Source organism: Taurulus bubalis, assembly GCF_910589615.1.
Source record: "Taurulus bubalis genome assembly, chromosome: 18".
NCBI lineage: Eukaryota > Metazoa > Chordata > Actinopteri > Perciformes > Cottidae > Taurulus > Taurulus bubalis.
Genome location: NC_136606.1, coordinates 6,061,834 through 6,082,683, shown reverse-complemented (window position 1 = coordinate 6,082,683; position 20,850 = coordinate 6,061,834). Strand labels below are relative to the sequence as shown.

General features: G+C 40.6%; 1 protein-coding gene across 1 annotated transcript in view; it reads right to left on the bottom strand.

Moving 5' to 3' along the window:
• Window positions 1-3,114: 3,114 nt before the first annotated feature.
• Window positions 3,115-20,850, bottom strand: part of LOC306751033 (cadherin-7-like) — a gene marked incomplete at both ends in the record, with an annotated part of 93,899 nt that continues 76,163 nt past the window's right edge. The window contains 3 exons of the mRNA XM_079234544.1: window positions 3,115-3,629; window positions 11,193-11,441; window positions 13,986-14,103. Of these exons, the coding sequence (XP_079090670.1) occupies window positions 3,115-3,629; window positions 11,193-11,441; window positions 13,986-14,103 (882 nt within the window). The remainder of the gene's footprint in view (window positions 3,630-11,192; window positions 11,442-13,985; window positions 14,104-20,850) is intronic.

Below are 20,850 nucleotides of genomic sequence, written 5' to 3'. Positions count from 1 at the left end.
GCAGTGAACTGGAGTCATGCAACCGGGGTGTCGTTTTATTTATAGCCTAATGCTAGCTTTTTGCAAAAATCAAAAAAGTTGTTTATTTGTGACGATTATCTTGAAGACCAAAACATGTAAGTGTCATAAATGTTTGTTTGCTATTTTCTGCAAATATTTTCTGCAATCCAAAATCCAACGGAAAAATCCTATTGGCTTTTCGAGAGAACTATCAGCATCACTTTCACTGTCATACTTTATGAATTCTCTATTGTAGTTATGTTTCTCAACACTAACATGAGCAACCATGAGCTGCTGCTCATACCAGACCAAGTGAGGCATAGCAGCAAAGTGCAATGATGCGTTTTATTGCTCATGAATTCAACTTTTTTAATCTGTATGAGGAAGAAGGTGTTGTTTCTTCCCTCAAATGAAACATAATCTTAAAATGAAATTATTAAAATGTAGTGATTGTTTTACCTTTTCTTATGCTTTTCTACACTCTTAGAAAGTGTTTACGTGCAATGATTGCAACTTCGACTGATTAACAAATCAGACAAGAGTTTCCATAAGAACCCTTTATTTTTAATGATGCATGTCCGGTACCTGTGAATAGTAACAAAGAACCCTCCCCACATGTCTTACTCCAGCTTTGTCTGAACTGCATCATAATGAGTACACACACCGTGACCTTGCTCACTCCTGACTCACATTTAAAACATCTCTGATGTTTTGTTTTTGCCAGGTTCAAAGCTTTGGAAACTATGTCAATACCTGTAAGGAGACGCCATATTTACCAAGCAAAGATGCATAACAAGTTCATTGCAGGCGCTTGCATCACCGTGAATAATACTGTCAGTTGTATTTGTGAACCTCCGAGTGCTGTTGAGAAGTAGGCTACTATTTAACTTAAATCAAGATTGTCGTGGGTCATCAATCCGTTCAATCTGCAGTTCTTTTTACTTTTATGACACTATGATACTTTTAACCCCACTATATACAAACAAAAACATCACTTTTTCATGCTATACTATACTATGTCTTTTTATGGCATATTTATGACCTCCATACTGTGACTTTTTGACATACTAGACTTTGGCTTATTTATATTTGTTATGAAATGCTGTGATCTATGAACTAGGGCTGCTCAGTGGTGTAGTGGCTAGCGCTGTTACCTCGGGGCCCGGGTTCAATCCCCGGTCCGGGCGGTCCTTCTGTGTGGAGTTTGCACGTTCTCCCTGTGGCAGCGTGGGTTCTCTCCGGGTTCTCCAGGTTCCTCCCAAAGACACGCAGCTCAGGTCAGAGTCTCTACATTGCCCATGAATGTGAGCATGGATGGTTTTCTGTCTCTATATGTGCCCTGAGACAACGCGTGGACTATAACTGTATGTTTTTCCTGCATTCTTTTGCTGAGTTCATGAAAAAAGATAATTTTATACTTTATATTTGATGTTCCTACCTTTTGGCACACAGAAGTGATGCATTTCATGTTGCAAATGTTTCAGCTACTTGGCATTAGTTACAGACACGAGCTCACTCTGGACAAAATAAACCTCCTCTATATTCAATGTTACCGAAACACAGTGTGTGTGTGTGTGTGTGTGTGTGTGTGTGTGTCCACGACATCTAACACATGTATTAAATCCATTGCCCTATAAAACACTTATAAACCGATACTTAAAATATTTTTGAAACATGCATTGCTCAGATAAACTGAAATAAATCCCTGTAGTCTTTTTAAGGAACTGAATGTCAATTTTATTTTCAGCAAAAAGGATAAAAACATCATTTGCACAATTCTGCCTCTTCAAAATAAATAATACATATCGGTTGTACATGACACCCAATTAATTAAGCTGGAAAAACAAATGATCATACAGAGTCCTTTTAGCCATCATTTAACAAACAACCCACGGACATTATTGATTTCATTTCTGAATGACATTATATGCTTAAATCTGCAAACTACAGAGGCAAATTTCATTTAATTACAAACTTCATCGAGTTAATGTCACTTCAGAAACAAATACTTTTTTTCTAGAATCTAGGAGGCGTGAATCTTGCCACCAAGCACAACACGGACTGATCCTTCAACAAAGCTTTCTGGTGAAGCAGACAATCCCAGGACCCCCACCCACACCCCCCACACCCCCACCCACCTCGTACAAAAGCAGAACGACCGAATCCTGACATTTTATAGCTCAGAAATCATACATTGGACTCGTCAATAGAAAGGCGGAAGAAAAAACAGACTTAGACAAACACTACATTGCAACATCTGCAAAGTGTATTGTTAGGCGAATAAGATAAATTATACTTTCCTGTTTCACCCAGTAGAGACATCAAAGATGTGTCATTCTTTTTATTATTTGCACGGCATGTCTTCACATCGCTTCCTCGGCACATCAACGACTTGTTTATGCCGTATGAGAGCAGCTGAACTTTTCATATAGTGTTGAGAGGTATGAGGCCATGAATAATGTGAAAAAATGTTAATGAAAACAAAAATACCGTCTCTTTTTACCTTGATCCGCAACCACAAACAAAAATAAGGAGAATAAAAATAAAACCCCGCAGAAATTTTGTTGTCAAATTTCACATGAACAGGCAAGTGACTGCTGATTAGCCGCCGGGGACGCAGCATTTCATGAGACATTTTCTTTTTTTTTTAGCACAAAGATAGCAAAGGAATGCATCAAAGCAAAGAGAGCTGGGCCCGGGCCCATCGCTGGAATGAAAGGACAGGTGCCTCCCCGTAAAACGACTCCAACATGTATGCATTCTGCAGTCAATGGTTGGACTGGAGCCCAAGATCTGAAACCTTTAATGTCTTTTAGCACACAAGGTCTCCTCCTCAAGTCAAGTCACTTTTGAAATCTGTGTCAAAACTCACCCCGGCACGCTTTTGAAAAATCCACACGAGGAGGTAAACAAACCCCAAAAAAAACCCACTTTGAAGTCAAAGTGTTTCCTTTCAATCTCTCTTCTGTTGTCTTTGAACCTTTCCTCCGGTGCACTAAGGCAGACAAAATCATTTTCCTCTGACAATAAATTACTCGTTTTTTTTGTTTTCTGCGTTTTTTTTGAAGTCCGAGAAATGTTAAAGAGAGAGAGAGAGAGAGAGACATTTAGGGGCTATGAGAAGACGCTGGTCCCGTCGCTGGTGCCGTACAGGTCGGCCAGCTTTTTGAAGCGTGGTCCCCAGTTGCTGAGATAGTCATAGTTCTGATCTGAGTCTGTACTTAGCGACTCCAAAGAGCTTAGTGACTCCGCGACGGAGCCGCTGCCTTCGAAAGCATATGTCTGCAGAGAGTCGTACGGGGGCGCCGACGGGTCCACGTCAGCATCCTTAAGGCGCTCCCAAATGAACTCTCGGAACACGACGTTGTCCGGCAGGGATTTATAGGACGGACGAGTAGTTGCCGAGTAGTGAAAGAAGGTGGGCGTGTCGGGCGTGACGTCTCGCCTGACGTTGGGGTCCCTGATGACGTTGAGGTTGCGGAGGGTCACCATGTCGAAGGCCTCCGTGTCCTCCTCCCCGCCGCCCTCGTCGTCGTAGCGGACGATGTTCTCTCGTATGTCCCTCTCCTCCTCCAGAATCAGAGGCTCCTTCTTCCGCCGACGCATCGTCACAATTAGCAGAACCATCACTGCAGAGAGAAGAGATGTCGGAGTCAATATTAACTGGCAACATGCATGTTTCTTTTTGTGCCAGCCAGCTGAAAGGACGCAGGGAAATGTGTCATTTACAGAGCTGAATACGGTCTGACAGATTCCAAACGCTGGTGAAGGTATTATGTATTTATATATGTAAAAAGTAATGGTGAAATAGGTGAAATAAAGGCCAAAGTATTGGATAAACTGTGGAAATTGAAAAAAGTAAATGGTTAAAAATGATTCCTTAAAAGTAACAAATACATGCTTGAAACATCCGGTTTCAGTCTCCAACCACTAAAGAAATGACAGTTAAATTGTAGAGAAATATGATTGCAGGCTAATATTCCTCCATTTGTGTGTCAGGGTTAAATAAAACCGCGTTTAAAATCAATTCAAATGAACATATTTGACACATGCCAGTGGTGTCAATGAAGGGGCGTTTGAGTTCATCTCGTAGGGCTGTGGGGGAACGTCTGACTCAAATGGTTTGGAAAACCACTGCACTATGAATCCAATTATAGTTTACAAAACTCAACCTGCAATGTAATTTATTGTGCCCCTCTGTGGTTTCCACCACCTACATTTTGCTTCAAGACTTGTGCAAAACTCCACCAAACTGCAATGGCCGTCCTCCTGAGCTCTCACCAGGAGCCCTCCTCCATCCTGTTCCCTCTGCCATACATTATTGCTGAAAATAACTCCACGCCCAAGCAAACTGGCAAATGTCTAATGATCCTCTATCCATCAATGTCAAGCTGGTGCCAGTGAAATATCACTCCGCGGGCCCATATTTCTTTTCCTCCTCGACGTCGAGCCACTGCAGGCAGCCGAGCAAGAGGCCCGGGAAGCGCATTCAAACGCCACTTCACGCCCTCTAATAAGGGATGGAAGGGAGGAAAGTGTCATAAGGACGGGCTGCAGGAGATGAATGGGAAGGCTCTTTTAGAAAAGGTTCCTCCAGTCCACCACTACTAATATCCATGACACTTTAAGACAGGACGCCACACTTTTCTGATGAAGATTGTTTCCCTTAATTTCAGGAACTCGAGTCATTCTAAATTCTATTCGATTCAGCGGGGGCTTCTCCAAAGTGAATTACAAAGTGGCACATTGAAATGGAATATTCTCAGTGCTTTCCAGCAAAGCTCTTTGGGGTTTAATGCCTAGAAGGCAGCCTTGATGCTTCACAGACTGGAAACGGGCCAACGTCCAATCACATCCTACTAGGATGAGCAGGTGGATGGCCGGGCATACAAATAGTGAGACTGTGTCAGGTACCAAGGGTCCTATAAGAAATGATTTCCAGCCCAGTGGAGCAAACACACACACACACACACACACACACACACACACACACACACACACACACACACATAAGATACGACCCGTCATAACACGTTTACTGACGATGTACACTACATTACAAAGAAAAAAAACAAAGCAAAGGAGATCAATTCAGAGTTACAAAGGCTTTTTGCTGAAATTGAATTGTTTAAATAATCTACTCGGCACAATCGATACTGAACAAGGTGAGTTTTCTGCGCTGCCCTTTTCTTACCAGCATGCATCATTGAATGCACTTTCTCATTAGAGCATCTTGTCTCTCCGTGTGCTCTGTGATTCAGGTGAAGCTGGGACTGATTATTCATTCATTTTGTGTCTCTGTGCCGCAGTGCACTTTCTAAGAGAGGTATCAATCAGAAGCTGTCAGCTAGGAAGATCATGTTTGTAGTAGTGTCATTCAATTTTTTTTTCGTGTGTCAAAAACAAAATATTAAAGGCCCCGAAAAGCTGTTTTCTCGGTTATTGCTTTACGAAGAAATCCGACGTGAATGACAGTTTTGGTCATGAGATATTTCTGTGTTTGTGTTTTTTTCTCTGAGCTCTTCTAACTAGTTTGAAAGGGGCGGGACTCAGTTGGTACACAATGATGTCATGGCATTTGACTGTCAATCAAATGGGCTCAAACCACATGCACAGTCATGAAGAAACACAGGTTTTCACTGTCTGTCTTTTCATTCTCAACAAACTCTTCTGAAGTTCTTTTTTTTTTCTAATTAAAATGTTCACTGTTGCTCACTTAGTTAGCGTTCCAGTGGACACGTTAACGCTTTAACGCACACAGTGGGTTGAACAGGTGTTTCCCTCAATAACCAAATAAATGAAACTCCCTCGGCTAAATCGCTGCTGTAAAGTATTCCAAATCAAACCATCAATATACATCATTTGTCAACTGCTTATTATTTAAAAAGAACCGTACCTCTGTGAGGTCATTCATAAGTCTTAATGTGATTGGACAGATCACTGCTGCAGTTTAGCTTCTGATTACCAGCTTGATTTGATGGGAGATTAATGAACCAGCTGTTCAGTATCCCATGTACATGTAAAACCAGCATGGGGTGTTTTTCATGGCCAAGTTACTCACAAAGCCAGACAGAATATTTTTCACCTACAGATCATGGTATATATAATACATAGGATGAATCTGCAATCTTGGCGCCTATCTATGAAGATCCAAAGCAGTCTTTTCTCAACTACTGTCCTACTTCTACAACAATAAGGTAAATACATATAAGTTACATTACAAGCAACTTAATGATTTTAATTGTTCTAAAACATTTGAACTAATGGGTGATTATTTTCATTATTGTTTAGTCTTATTTTCTCAATTTCTCAATGAATTGTTTGTTCTATAAAATGTCTGAACATAGTGAAGAATGTACTGCGTACATCATTATTGATTATTATCAATTGATCTGCAGATAGTTTTCTCAATTAATTGATTAATTGATGTTTATACAAAAATTTGCAAAACAGTTCCAAACTTAAAGATGTTCACTTTACAGTGACAGAGAAAGGCAGAAAACCGTCACATGAGAAGCTGGAACCAGTAAATGTTTGTTTTTTCCAAAATAAATGACTGAAATAAAGAATTGATTATGAAGATAGCTGCAACAGGCATTACTTTACTACTAGTTACTGACTTACTGACATATAATGCATAACTACCAGAAACAATAAGGAGCACGGTGGAGAGTCGGCTAGAAAACAGAGGTGTCTAGACCGAGGTCTCATGCGTTCTCATCAACGTGACAGATATCACTCTTCTGCAACAAACTGCATTCTGCAGCACAACGCGATGAAGGGCAGAGAAACAATCACAACCTGCAAACACAAATCCTCCATGTTATTGGCTTCTTTATCAGCGCCGCTGTATGTTTGCTGCATGATTCAAACAGCTTTTATGGCTTCTTTGTTGTTGCTGATGTTATCTGTCACACTTGCGTATCCGTCCGGATTCTTTTTTCCCCGTTTTTATTTTTGTTCTATGCATCCTTCTGCAAGCTGTTAGCATTACAAGAGGTCTTTTTTAGCTTCTGCCAGGATGTCATTAGGAAGACAAATCTGCTCTTAATTGACTTGCTTAAAAAAGATTTCACATTCTTCCTTTTATTTTTAGCACGTCAACAACCAGTGTGACGGCAAATAATTGCACAGTCGGAACACATAAATCCGTAAGGTTACAACGTGCACAGTGGAGCTCAAAGTTCAGATCTGGGAAAATAAATGAGTCTGAATGCAGACTCATAAATAGAAGCACAGATGGAGGGGCAAACACGGGACACGGGCAGTAAAATGAGAGGCAGTTGTATAGACATGAAGATTTATAGAATCGTACTGATAAGCAATACTCAGACAGAAATAACTGTCTGGAGATTTAGAGTGCCATCATGTAATGTCCTAATTGGGCCTCTGGAGGATTGAGCCATACCAGACATGCATTGGGGGAAGAAAAAAAAGCCACTGGATCTTACCAGGATAACGATTGTCTCAGTCGTTTGGGTGCATCATCCCAAAATGACTGTGTCATTAAAAAAGATTTGAAATGACATTTCTAAAAAAAATAAAATAAAAAAAAACATCAAAAAATCCTACTTGGACCCAGACATTTTCAGGCATTTTACTGCAAAGAGTAGAGGACAAGCTCTGTAATTAAATCTAAAAATATCAAGCGATGATTAATGACCACTTAGCTTATGAGTGTGTTAGAGCCAAACCAGTGTGCACGCGGCTCTGTGTGGTTTAAAGCCGGGCAGGTGGGAACTGCACACTCTGTGTGAACCGCTGGGATCGAATCTCCTCAAACCCTGAGACCAGGAGAGGAGGAGTGGCGCTCTGGAGAGCCCTCCACTCGCAGCGTTGCATTGTGGTTATTAGACTGATGACAGGTGGGAGTGTGTGGTGGAGGAAGAGAAAGAGCCGATTGAAGAGTGGTTACTGAAGTACTTGCAGGTACTTGTACTTTTGGTGAGAATGTCCTTTATGTGCTTCTTTCTACTCCTACTTTGTACTTTTAAATTCACTACATGTATTTGACAGCTTTAATTACGTCATTAATACAAATAGAACTCAACTAATCATTTATGATATAGTATTATAAGTTAAGCTAACCAGCAGTATTTTAAGTAGTTGAAATCAGCTCCACCTTTATCAACCTTTAAGAGGTATTATTAATGAAGTACTAATTCAAATTTAGTATATATTTTTCTGAAGTGACTTTAATTGTCAATGCTAATACGTTTTGTACTTTTACTTAATCAAGTAAGCATTTAAATGCATGACTTTTACTGGCAGTATTACAACGTATGTTTACACTGAGGTATTCCTACTTTCCCTTAAACAACCGATGTGATAACCGCCGTTACTCGAGAGCATCTGAGGACGGCAGCAGTTCGGGGGTCTCATTCCGGCTCGCGTCCAAAACGACACAATCACACGCAATCACGGTCGCGATTGCTACCCGCAGATTGAAAGAGGTCTTGATGGAAGGGCATCAAGGAAGATGATAATACAAGGATCACACGTGGGCTGCTAATAACAGGGAGGGGGGGAGGGAGGGGGGTATGCACACAGAGCAAACAGAGAAAAGAAGGAAAGAGGCTGATCCAATTGAGCAAAACAGACTGATGGGGACAGCTGAGGACACGCACACAAACACACAGGCGGGGCGACTTGGAGGTATATTAAACTGGAGGCCATTAGTTCTAAGCCCGTGGCCTGGGGCCATGCCGTGCCGAATAGAGCCAGCTTTCATTAGCCATGCCGGGTTCAGGGTTGCACCGCCACATATTTCCCCCTGTTGCTCTTTTGAAGTTTTCATTTATCAAGAGGAGTGTTCTCCGTGGCAATGAAAGGCAGACGAACTTCAAGGCGACTGGAATGAAAAGCAAAGTTGATCATCAAAGAAGTCCTTTCAGTTATTGTATGTGCTGTTTAGATGCTTCTCATCTTTCAATGAAGATCACCTCAGCGGTAAACTGCCGGAGGATTTTATGAGCAATAATGGAGACGACGGCTCGGTTATGGTAATGAATTATCATTCACAAGTGGCTTTACTAATGAATTGGTGTTGCACCAGGAAACAGATACAGGGTATAGCGTCTGTCCCTGATGCAGTATTCCATACAATACTTCTCTCCATGACCTCCATGAAACACGATAATTAAGTTTATAAAAGACACTGAAACGCATCTGGAGGAAAGAACCACGAGAGCTCTTTTTCGGAGGGGAAATGATCTAAAATCTCATCACTGACTCAGGCTGCTGCCTTCAGGCTCTGCTTTCTCACAATGAAATTACACTTATTTTTTTCCCGTGTAGTGTGCTCGAGCGCAGGAGGAGCGCTGTCACATAAATGGCACGGCTTCATAACTGGCAATAGAAGGTTTTTAATAAAAAGCTGCTGGAGACTGAAACATAAAGTATACATACTTACAGGACCCTTATGTTTAAGTGTCCAATCAAGTGAACGTGTTCCGATAAAATACAATTTTTTTTAGATTAATGCCAACACAGCTAATGCGTCTTTTGGAGAAAAAAATCTCTTACATTCCTCGAGGGTTGGATAAACATAATTAAATATCTTAAATATGATCACAGTTAAATCCTTGGCAGAGCACAAAGTCCATCAGACCCACAGAATATATTTTATAATCTTCTGGGTCCGACTAAACACTAAAAATACCAATCATCTAGTTCACCGAGCCTGCTCAATTGATCCTGTTGGCAACATCTCAGTGGTGTTTTACTTGTAAACACCCAGGCTGCTGCTCAGAGCCGGCTGACCCGGGTCACATGTATTTACCAGAGGAAATGTGAGGGGAGGAAATCTCCCTCCAGGTATGACATGTGCAAGAACTCAAGACGCAACTCTGTTTTAGCGAAGCGTCTCGCAACACTTAACCGCCTGCAGAATGCAGGATGGCAAAGAGAGGTCTGGATGGGTTGTAAAGACGGAGGTAAGCAGGGGCTTGTAGCGCAGTGCGTATCTAGCATTACCGCCACTTACCGAGTCTGAACTCAAATGTGAACCGCAAAGATTTGTCGATTTAAATATATTCCCGCTGCAGCAAAGCCTGCGAGCTACTTCAGGCACGCAACGAAAGAGTTATAAGACAAAATGAGATATTAATGACCTGCCCACTCTTTTGATTGGATAAAAGTCTGTACAAACATTAGAGTGAGTGAGGGGTCAGAGAAGGCCGAGAGTCGGACTCCCAGATTCATTCCTCCCATGTGAGATGTATTGCAACATCATTTGATTGTATTCATAATTTGTTATATTTTACAATAATCCAAAATAGTGAATGGCTAAAAATGTTTAAACATCCACCATTTTGTTATGTCATTAATATACCCTTCTACCTAAGATATCGGGATGGAGGGTATTGCTTGTTTGTTTTGATTTTGTTTTGTTTTTTAAATTTTAAATCAAGGGGAAGGTCCAAATACATATTAGTAAGACCGGGGGGCTACTTACTTTCAAAAGAAATCAAATCAAAGATTCAGCCGCTTCTCCCCAATCATTTTTTTGCACAGTCCCTGATGTGATGCTGCTTCTGTGAAGTCCATTTGCTTCCTATCTATAACTCTGATGCAAACACTTTCTGCCATCTCTGCTGCTGCTGGTCATATTTCATATGCATAACAATGTGTATGTGGTGCTTTCTGCTGCTGCTTTCTGGCATTCAGCGATTTGCTTTTGCGTGCCGTCTGTCATATTAGCTGTTAGGCTAATCGACTTGGCAACAAACAGAACGTATGGTTTTCCTATTACTTAATAACTGAGTTCTGAGGAAAGTACATGAATGTAACGAAGAACAATTACTACAGCATTGTACTCAACCAAACAGAACAGCAAAATGCTAAAGCATCAGTAAGATTCATTAATTATCAATAATATAAAAGTATTACATTGTGGTATAATATAATACATTATATATCTATACATATCATTATAATATATAATACTTTGTCCACTGCCTGGTGATATAAGCAACACCATGATGAGACAAGTTTTGAGCAATTTTGGTGAGCAACTACAATACAATTGTTTTCATATGTCTTCATATCTGATTGTAGTAGTTAGTGGCCAAAGCTGCAAAAAAGATCACCTCTACAATAAAGATCACTCTTCAGCTCTGTAACAACCTCTTCAGCTCCATAAAAAACAACACAAGTCGTTGCTACCTCTGACGGGGTCGTATGGATCTTACCCAGAAGCGTGATGATGCAGCCTAAAATAGCCACGAGGGCGCCGGTGCTCAGGCCGGTCGCGGTGTAGGCCACGGCTCCGCAGGACAGGGCCACGCCGTCAGAGTCACAGTCACACACGCGCACAGAAAGCGTGTTGGTGCTGCTCAGGGCGGGACTTCCGCTGTCCACGATCAGCACCGGCAGCCGATACATGGGCTGCTCCCGCCTCCTGAAGCCGCCGCGCTTCGTCAGTATGGAGGCTGTGTTGTCTGCAAAGTAGAGGAAGACCAACACATTGGTCAGACTTGTGAAAGAAATGTTTTACCTGAAAGCTGTGTTTGATGTGTTATTTGCTAAGTTTATTGGCATCAAATTAACAATGGGCTGCATGCAAATGACTAGCAGGAGCTTTAACGTCTATCCTGTAATGATTGCTGTGCTCCGGTGCAGTTTGAAATGATTTTACAGTATAAAAACAGGAACGCCAACAGATGGTGTCATTAACACAATTCATTATATGACACACTGTGGCGTCTCTCCCTGGTTCTGACCACCTGTTGGCTAATAACGGCTTTGGTTTGATGGTAACAACATTTTAGATGAAATCTCAGCGTATGAGCGCGAAAGAGGCAGCCAGAGGAGAACAATATGCCATTACAGCAGCAAGTCATGACAAGTACTTCAATAGATTGAAATGCAATTTCAAATTGAGCAGTCACACTTGAAATGTAGATTTAGCCTTGAAGGACAACTCCTTTGTTAGTCGGTGTTCAGCGATATTCAGATTGCTCTTTGAGTTTAAGAACAAGGTAGAAATTAATCCAGAGATGGGTTCTCTTGTAAATGTTGTCATCGTTGAAGAAAACACAAAGATGGTTGGTAACAACAGTGAGGGGCTAAAAATAAAATGAATATAAAGTCTTGGTTGTGTCTATTATCTAATATCAGATGTTAAAGCATTAAGATGCAGGGTAAAAGTACTGTGTGTTACAATTATATGAGTGGGGAACAGTGGTGTAAGTATGCAGATATAAAAGTAGTAGTACCACAGTGTAGAAATACTGTTACAAGTAAAAGTATTGCATTCAAAAGTGCAGCGGATTTAACTAATCCTTTTTAGTACTTTGATCATTTGGTGTACTTGCAAAGATGCAACGATTGACACCACATGCGCACAGAGAGCTCATATTTGATCATTGTGAAGCTACAGCCAGTAGCAGGTTAGCTTAGCTTAGCTTAAAGACGGCAAACAGCTGGGCCACAGCTCACTTGGCTCCGTCCAAAGAAGAGAATCATACATGCACATAACCAACATATTGGTGACACAACCTGGCTGCTGCTGCTACCTCTGAAATGTAACAGGAGCACAAATGAAACCCAAAACTTTTACCTCAAAGAGTGTTTAGCATAAAGCATACAGCAGTGGGGTTTCCTACGTGCTTTTAAAGCTATATGCAAAGTGTCCCTTCACGGGGAGCTCATTTTCTTTCACCCACTGCCTTGTGTGTAGGTGGTGAGCGAATCATCATTATGCTACAAAGGCCGAGTCCAGCCTGTGTGTTAAAGGTTGGAGCTATTCTGTGATCTAGTACACGGAGATCCTGCTGTCGTGCCTTGTAGCACAAGTCTCAGATGTGCTCCAGTTACTGCAGAAAGTTTGTTTTTGCATTCAGTTTTGATGAACAATTACAGAAAAAGGGCAGCGAGGGCATTGTCATGTCAGAATTATGGTTTCATTTGGCACGGCTAGGCACGCCGGGGGGCACCGGTTACTCTGTACTTCTTCTCCCGAGTCAGATTGCAGAGTAGATTCTGTCCAGATTCGGGGGCAGATATAGTGAGCAATGGCCAAAGTGTCAATTGCATTGCTGCCAGGCTCAATTCGAAGGAAGTAAGCAGCAAATAGACCGTACCTAACTTGACCAACACCCTTTACAGACTCCGAAGGCCACTGGCAATTTTTCTCAAGGGAGCCTTTGATTGAGCAGCTGAATGCAACAAGGCTGATCTGAGATGTGGGGCTTTGACAAGGTTGTGGACGTGTGGTATAATTTTTTAATTAGCGACTGACTCCAAGGTTTCGCCAGCTCTTTAAGACCAGGAAATAAATACAGTTTAATCCCCGTTTCACCATCGTACCACCATCGGACACAGCCCTTCATCGGGGTTTCATGTGGTGTTTTTTTTGCCTGTCCGTGCATAGCCGACATTTTGTAACTACAGAAGAAATCGAGAACTTTGAGGAGCTTTGAGAATGTTGGTTTGCCGATAAGAGGAGAAACCTGCATGAAAAATAACAGATCCAAACGTTTTGCATGTCAGCTCATGACGGACTACCCTTGCATAAAGTATAACCGAGGCTTATGGCCTATTTTTGATAATCATATCCCTTTTTTCCAGTAGTTTTTATCAATACATTTCTTCTTCTTTCTTCCTCCTGTACATACTGACCGCAACAGATCGAGGCTTCAATGTAAGTAAAATCCACAGACCTCAGTTTCTGCTAAATTAATTCAAAAGTCCACTCAAAAGACTTTTATTTTGAAAAAAACTAAGACTAAGACTACTGAAGCTTGATACTATTGCTTCAAATAAACCAACTAACATTACCTGCCAACAACAGGCCAGAGAAAATATAATTATTTTCTCCTGTGGTCTTTTTTTTGTGGTGATATTGAACTCAATGCTTTCTCTAACTTTTACAGATTCCCTGGAATGTTTCTGCAAAATGTCTCCATTCAGATCCCAGATAATCACAGAGTAACAGTAACACCAGGTACATATTTTGTTGTAATAACAGACAGTTGTCACACCTTTGTTATCACGCAGGGTGAAGTTGAGGTTGCCGGCGACAGGTGCGGCGAGGGCGAAATAAAAGCGGTGGCCGCTCAGAGGTTCATCCTTATCGACCGCGCTGATGGTCTGGATCACCTGAGGAGAAAAATAACAAGACATTCCAGATCAGTCATCTTGTTGATCGTTATCTGATCTCACTGACAGATTAGATGCATCTGAAGCTGTACGTTGTTTAACGTGTGCATGCAGTAAGAACTACGGTGTCAGTTTAAGGAAAGCATTGCATATGCATCACTTTTCCCTCCGTCATAAATTTGTTTATATCGAAGTATAAATCTTTCCTAAAAAAAAGCCGAGCAATGGTGTGAGTGAACTAGAGAAAATCCACGTGATTGTGATTGATGGAAAGGATTTGTTTTATAATAGTTTGGCTGTGATTTCGTGTCATTTATCTCTTCAAGTGCAGTAAGTGCTTATTTGGCAAGAGCGTGGCAACCTCTTAGGGATGAAGTGTTTTCTTTTGGGAAGTGATTTCTTCTGAAGCAAATTATTGTCCAGCGTCTATTCTCTTTGTCCCCACACCTCAGACCATGACATCCATTTAGAGATATAATGGTCCGACACAGAAAAAACAATGGATTTATTATATTTTTTTGCATTAAACTGTTCCTTTGGGTAATGAAAAATCCAATAATATTGTTTTGTCCACCAAATAGTTGAGATCTCCTATAATGGCAAACAAGCATCTCCACCAAACCACAGTAAAGTCAGGTTAGAGTGAAAGTAGACTTTTAACAATCTGCATTCATCTTTCTCCATTTTAATAAAGTAAAAAACATGTTCTGGTCACACAGCTCTTTTATGATGAAGAGCAATAAACATTTGACATGTAACATGAAGACACAACATGTTTTAAAGACAAACAATTATAATTTGTTTGTAGATTTCTATGAGCCATCGCTGGCTTCGCAGGTCTACCTTCAGTGATAAGAGTGACGTTCGTCAATTTCCAAAACTATTAATGTTTAAATTTGGCTTTTTGAATCCTATATTACAGCAGATTTATCTCTGTAGTTACATTGTTATATATTCTTAGACCTTTTAAGTGATATTTTCCCTTAAAAAGTCTACAAATATAGAAACAAAAACACAATTTATATTACTGACAACAGTTTATCATCATGATCAAATGCATGCCATGTTAATTTCACCATAAATGGACAATTCTACCGACCAGTTTTTGAAAATTATTACGAAGTCAGTCTGAGAAGACGAGTAAAGGGTTAATGAACGTTACACACATTCTTCTCACTCTAGTCACACACACACCTGCCTGGATTGACCACCGTGCAATAAATACATAAAGCCTGTATCTTGAGCAGAAACAAGAGTCAGACGTTCCCACTTCATTATTACAAATATGAAAATGACTCATGATGAGAACTGTTATTGCTCGAGGCGATGCGAGACAAGCATTCATATCTCTGAGTTAAACAAGCGAACGCTATTTGTTGCGGCCCACTTTATTTTGCCTCTGAACTCCAGGACTACACAGAATCTCTCTCCCTTTTATTGTATAGCAGTGTTGACATCTATAAATAATGCAGGAAATCAAATGACCAAATAATCCAATTTATTTACACCCACCAGCAAGTGCTGTGATAATTTCCTTATGTGCTATCTGAAAATCAAATGGGCTCTTTTAAGCAACAAAAAAAAACACATTAATTTATTCTGTGCAGCTGCACTTAGCTGCAGGAAGAAGGGGAGGGAAAAAAGAAGACAAATCTTACTCAGTACATGCTGTACAGGAGGGGCATATCACACACAAACATGCTGTATAGACGACAAATGATAGCCGCCGCGTCGGCCATCAAAGTGGGAGTCACTGCAGCAGTGTCCTTATAAATTTAGATCAAGCGTCCTGAATCCTTTGTAGGAAATCAAGGAACTCAACCCTGCAACAACTCACACACGTGGACGGGATCCAAGAGATTCTTAGAAGCAATTCACAGTAAATTATCACATCTCCCAGCACCAAACAGCTCTGCATCAAAAACAAAAATTATGGAGAACAAATATATATATAAATATGGTGGGGCGAGGAAAGAAGACGAAAAAATAAAAGCAAATGATCCATCAGGGCTGAGACATGGATTATCAGTTGTCAGCTGTGATTAAATGCTGCTGGTTACAAGCTGTCAGGTATTAGGGGTTGGTGTAGGTGGCAAACGACATCCTGCCAATTATTAAAACTGGCAGGCGGGGTGAAAATTCATGAATATTTAACTCTTGTTTCTTAACCAAATTAAAATAGTTGCTCTTTCACTCTTTCATCCAAAGTAATCACAAAGTAGGCTTTTTTGTTGTTGTTGCTGTGTTCTGTTTGGTACTGCAGCGCAAGGGGAATTTCTATGTGAAGCCGAAATGCAAAAGGAGGTTATCTGCTCCCGCTCAAGAACATTTGGGATATCTGTACGCAGACAGAATTGATGTTTGTGTCAGCACCACATCAGTGCCACAACCACTGAGCACCTAAACATGCAGTGTGTGCATGCCCGGCTGCATATCATGAAAGCTGCCATTGATTCAGGGATCATAATAACTCACATGCCTCTCACTCTGTTATGGAAATTTCACATCTGATAGAAAGCTCGCTTTGTGGCTCTTACACCGGCGATGAATCCGAGACACAATTTCAACTCTTTGATGTCCTTTGAATATTGCAGATGGAGTCGAAGCTTATCTCTAGTAAGGTTTCTATTTCCCTCTGCTGAGGGAAAGGACTGTAAATCATCCTTAAATCAAACACTTTGTAATGTATAATGCCTTTCATTAGTGGGGCTCTGATGCAAGGCGTTCCTGAGAACCTTTGGTGGGGAATTCTCTAATGGGTTGAGTAGCAGACAGGAGGAGAGAGGCATGGATGTGGACATAAATTCTGGCTGAAAGACATTAACGGCAGCGGCAGACTGGTGCCTGTCGCAGGGCGCGACTGAGGAGGCCTATGAATCACAGAATTAGAGCTTTTTTTTCTTTCTTTTGGAGTGTACACATCGGCTGCACATCAGATCAAAAAGGATATAAAAAGGACAAAGGTGTCTCTGTTTGTCGCTTTGGAAAAAAAGGAGGAGGAGGAGGAGGAGAATGTGCAAACAACAGGGGCATGCACACACACACACACACACACACACACACACACACACACACACACACACACACACACACACACACACACACACACACATACACACACACACATTTCCATACACATTCATTGGGCGTGCAACGATTGTCATCTTGCAGTGACTGGCATTAGATTTTCTACTTTTATCTCAAATATGGGGACATCTGCTGTGTGTTGAAAACATGTGGACACTCAGTCACAGGAAGAAGAGCTAAACAATGAAAAATAGTAAACAAATATTCCCACATTCTTTTGACTTGCGACCTCTGAAAAACAAAGCACTACCAATACTGGATTTTTGAGGACTATGTGGGAGTTTAACAAAATACATCTTGTAATGATGTATACATCAGTATTTAACAGATTTTTATTATTTAAATATTCACCAAGATACTGTATATGAGCAGGTCATTTTCTCTTGTCAGAATTCTCTGGTGGACTAACTATGTAATCGTTTCTGACCTAAACTAACCTCAATTCTAATTTTGCATTTCTGTTCCGAATGTTTTTATTGTTTCATATCAGCCGACATCATATATACTGATATATATATATATATATATATATATATATATATATATATATATATATATATATATACACTATGCAAGAAGCTAACCAACCACCAGGCTGAAGTATTGACCCATCTCTAATGTCAACCCTCATCACAGGTTGCATACAATCAACCAAAGAGTCATATATACATGCCAGTCATTACATATCTAAAGAGTATCTTGCAAACAACAAAAAAAAAAAGAAAAATCAGGCTCTATAACTGGAATGTGTTCATATTGAGTTTTAAAAAGTGTCAGATTTCGTATTGAGTGCTTGGACATGTTTCGTTTATTTGTTTCTGATCAGACATTTTTGAACCTGAAACAGTCAAATTAGACATTTTTCCAGCATAAGATATTTTAATCAGGCAAAGATGATGCAATGAGCCATTCAGCATATTTAGTTAAATGAAGAAGAGCCGTGTGCATGTATTCTCCACCACGAGGCGTTGGTATGGCGGTTCAGGTATCATCCTGATCTCAACAACAGCGATTCCCACAAATGAGCTTCAACCCACGATCAAAAAACGCTTCCGTCTGTAATCTACTGAGTCCGTATTTTGTGATTGAAGACTTGGGTCTAGTAATTTGGACTCACACTCCTCCAGACTACGCACCACCTGGATGATTGAGCTGAAGCTTCACAGACCAAATACCGCCTGCTCGCTCTCAACGTCCACAAATCAAATCCTGCCAATTATAACGTGTGTGTGTGTGTGTGTGTGTGTGTGTGTGTGTGTGTGTGTGTTTCCACGGCGCGGAGTTCAAACATTCATGATTTAATCATCCCAAACACCTGAAGTGCCTCGCCGAACTACTACGACCATAATTCCTTGCACCTTTGACACACCGAGCGTCTGTGTGTGTGCCGACCGCGACGCCCGCCGGAGAGACAGCTCGGAACGCGTTGGCCTCCGTAATGAGGAAAGAAAAGCCGGCTAATGTAGCGCGGCTACACAGAGAGGCTTTGGTGTGTGAAGAATCTGAGAGATAACGAGCTTGAATAATACTTTCCACTCTTTGACACCAGCAGAGTAAACACCGCTGGAGCATTTTGAAATTGACTTCTTTACTACTCTCAAATACGCAGCGTGTTAATATTGTCTGTAATTATCAGAAAGTCAACCGGATGCGTCATACATCAAAATCCAAGCCAAGCCACTTAAAAAGTTGAACTAAGAGTATAAATAAGCATCGCATCAAATAGGTGGCAGTTGTTGCCATGGCGGCAGCTGCCACCGGGGGGGCAGTGTTGATGAAGGAAGGAAGGAAGGGAGGGAGGGAGGGAGGAAGGGAGGAGGGAGAGGTGATCCTGCGTTTTTCACACCTTTCCTATGACATCGACGCCCAAACATCACCCGTGTGACACCCATAACTTTGTGAACCAACGGATCAACAGCACCCGCTCACACATTCCACCCTGCTGTCATCACACATACACACACACACACACACACACACACACACACACACACACACACACACACACAAACTTTGTTGTGGCAGTCAATATTCAACAAATGTCATCTTTCATTCATTTTTCCTTCTTTAAAGCCGGCTCTCTCGCTTCACATTGATTGGCCGAATCATTTGTCTGATATTGGTCTGAATATATATATATATATATATATATATATATATATATATATATATATATATATATATATATATATATATATATATATATATTACGTTTTGTTGGCCTGATCCTGACGAGCTGAAGCCGTCGAGGCTAAAGTGATCTTCTGGTGAGATCTGAGATTACATTTTCTCCACGTTTCTGTCTTTTTATAGAACAGACAGTACACTGCCACGCACTAATCTCTTCCACGTCCCTCTGCGCCTCGACATATCCGTTTTCATCTCCCACCTTGATGCAACACTCATAAGAAACCGATAATTTCAATGAAGACTGGAGGTGTGAAGATATTTATTGTGTTTGTGTGACTGATGTTGACAGCCGAGGCCGTAGTTTAGAGGTGTTAAGTAAAGTTTTGATCAGGGAGAAGTGGGGGAGAGGACACTATAAATATTTTTGACAAAGAGTTTTCAAAGTAAGTATAACTCCATGTTTTAACACAGGCAACTACATGTACATAAAGCCATAATGTCAGTGATCCAGGACTATAAGAACAATGTTGATGGAGCATAAGCAGTGTTCCCTCTAAGCTGCTCTAAGCAGGCCAGTCGAAAATCTTTTTTGCGCCAGTGTTTCTGAGATAGGAGTGAGCCATCTGCGCAATAATACGATCTTTGATGTGATAGTCCAAACTGACACTTTCAGACATATTTAAATATGAAGAATATGACGTTATTAAATTGTTTATATAGGCTACCTTTAGGAAAAATGACACCATGTCAATTTAATAGGTCTATAATTATTGTTAAGCCTGCATTAGCATTTTTCTTTCAATGAAGTTCCACTTAAATGTTGTACCTGCTGAGAAATGACTAAACACCTTTGATACTTTTATTTTTTATATTATTATTATACTGGTTCACTGGTTATGACTGATAATGATATATATATTTTTATATATATATATATATATCATTATCAGTCATAACCAGTGAACCAGTCATAACCTCCCCTTATTGAAGTTCAACAAAGATCCTTTAAGTTCAACTAAACTGACTTGTAAAACACCATCATTAAAATGTTCCCAAAGTCCAGCCATTGTAAAGGATATTGAATAAATATCAACCTTGTATACATATTGATGCATTTGCTGTCATCTCTTTGAATCCCCTATGGCTAACGCAGGCTTGTGGTCATTTCCGGCAGGTCGCGTGGTTGCGAATTGCTCACAGTGCTGAAATGTGCGCTCAGAAGAAAAAAAATGTGCTCAGTGCTGAAAAAAATTAGAGGGAACATTGGGCATAAACAATATTTAAATATAAAGGATCTTTGTGATTATTCCTTATCTCAGTTTAATTTATGGTACAATCATGGAACTATACGCAAACAGAAGGTATAATGTTGCAATAGGCTACAACTCTTTAGACATTACAATCTGTACAACTAGGACCTCACATCGGGAAGAAACTACCAACTGGTTCATTTTTTTTCAGAACATATTTGGAAACACAGTCACAGAGTATATTTTCCTCATGTCTCTGTCTCTCTCTCTCCACCTGTTC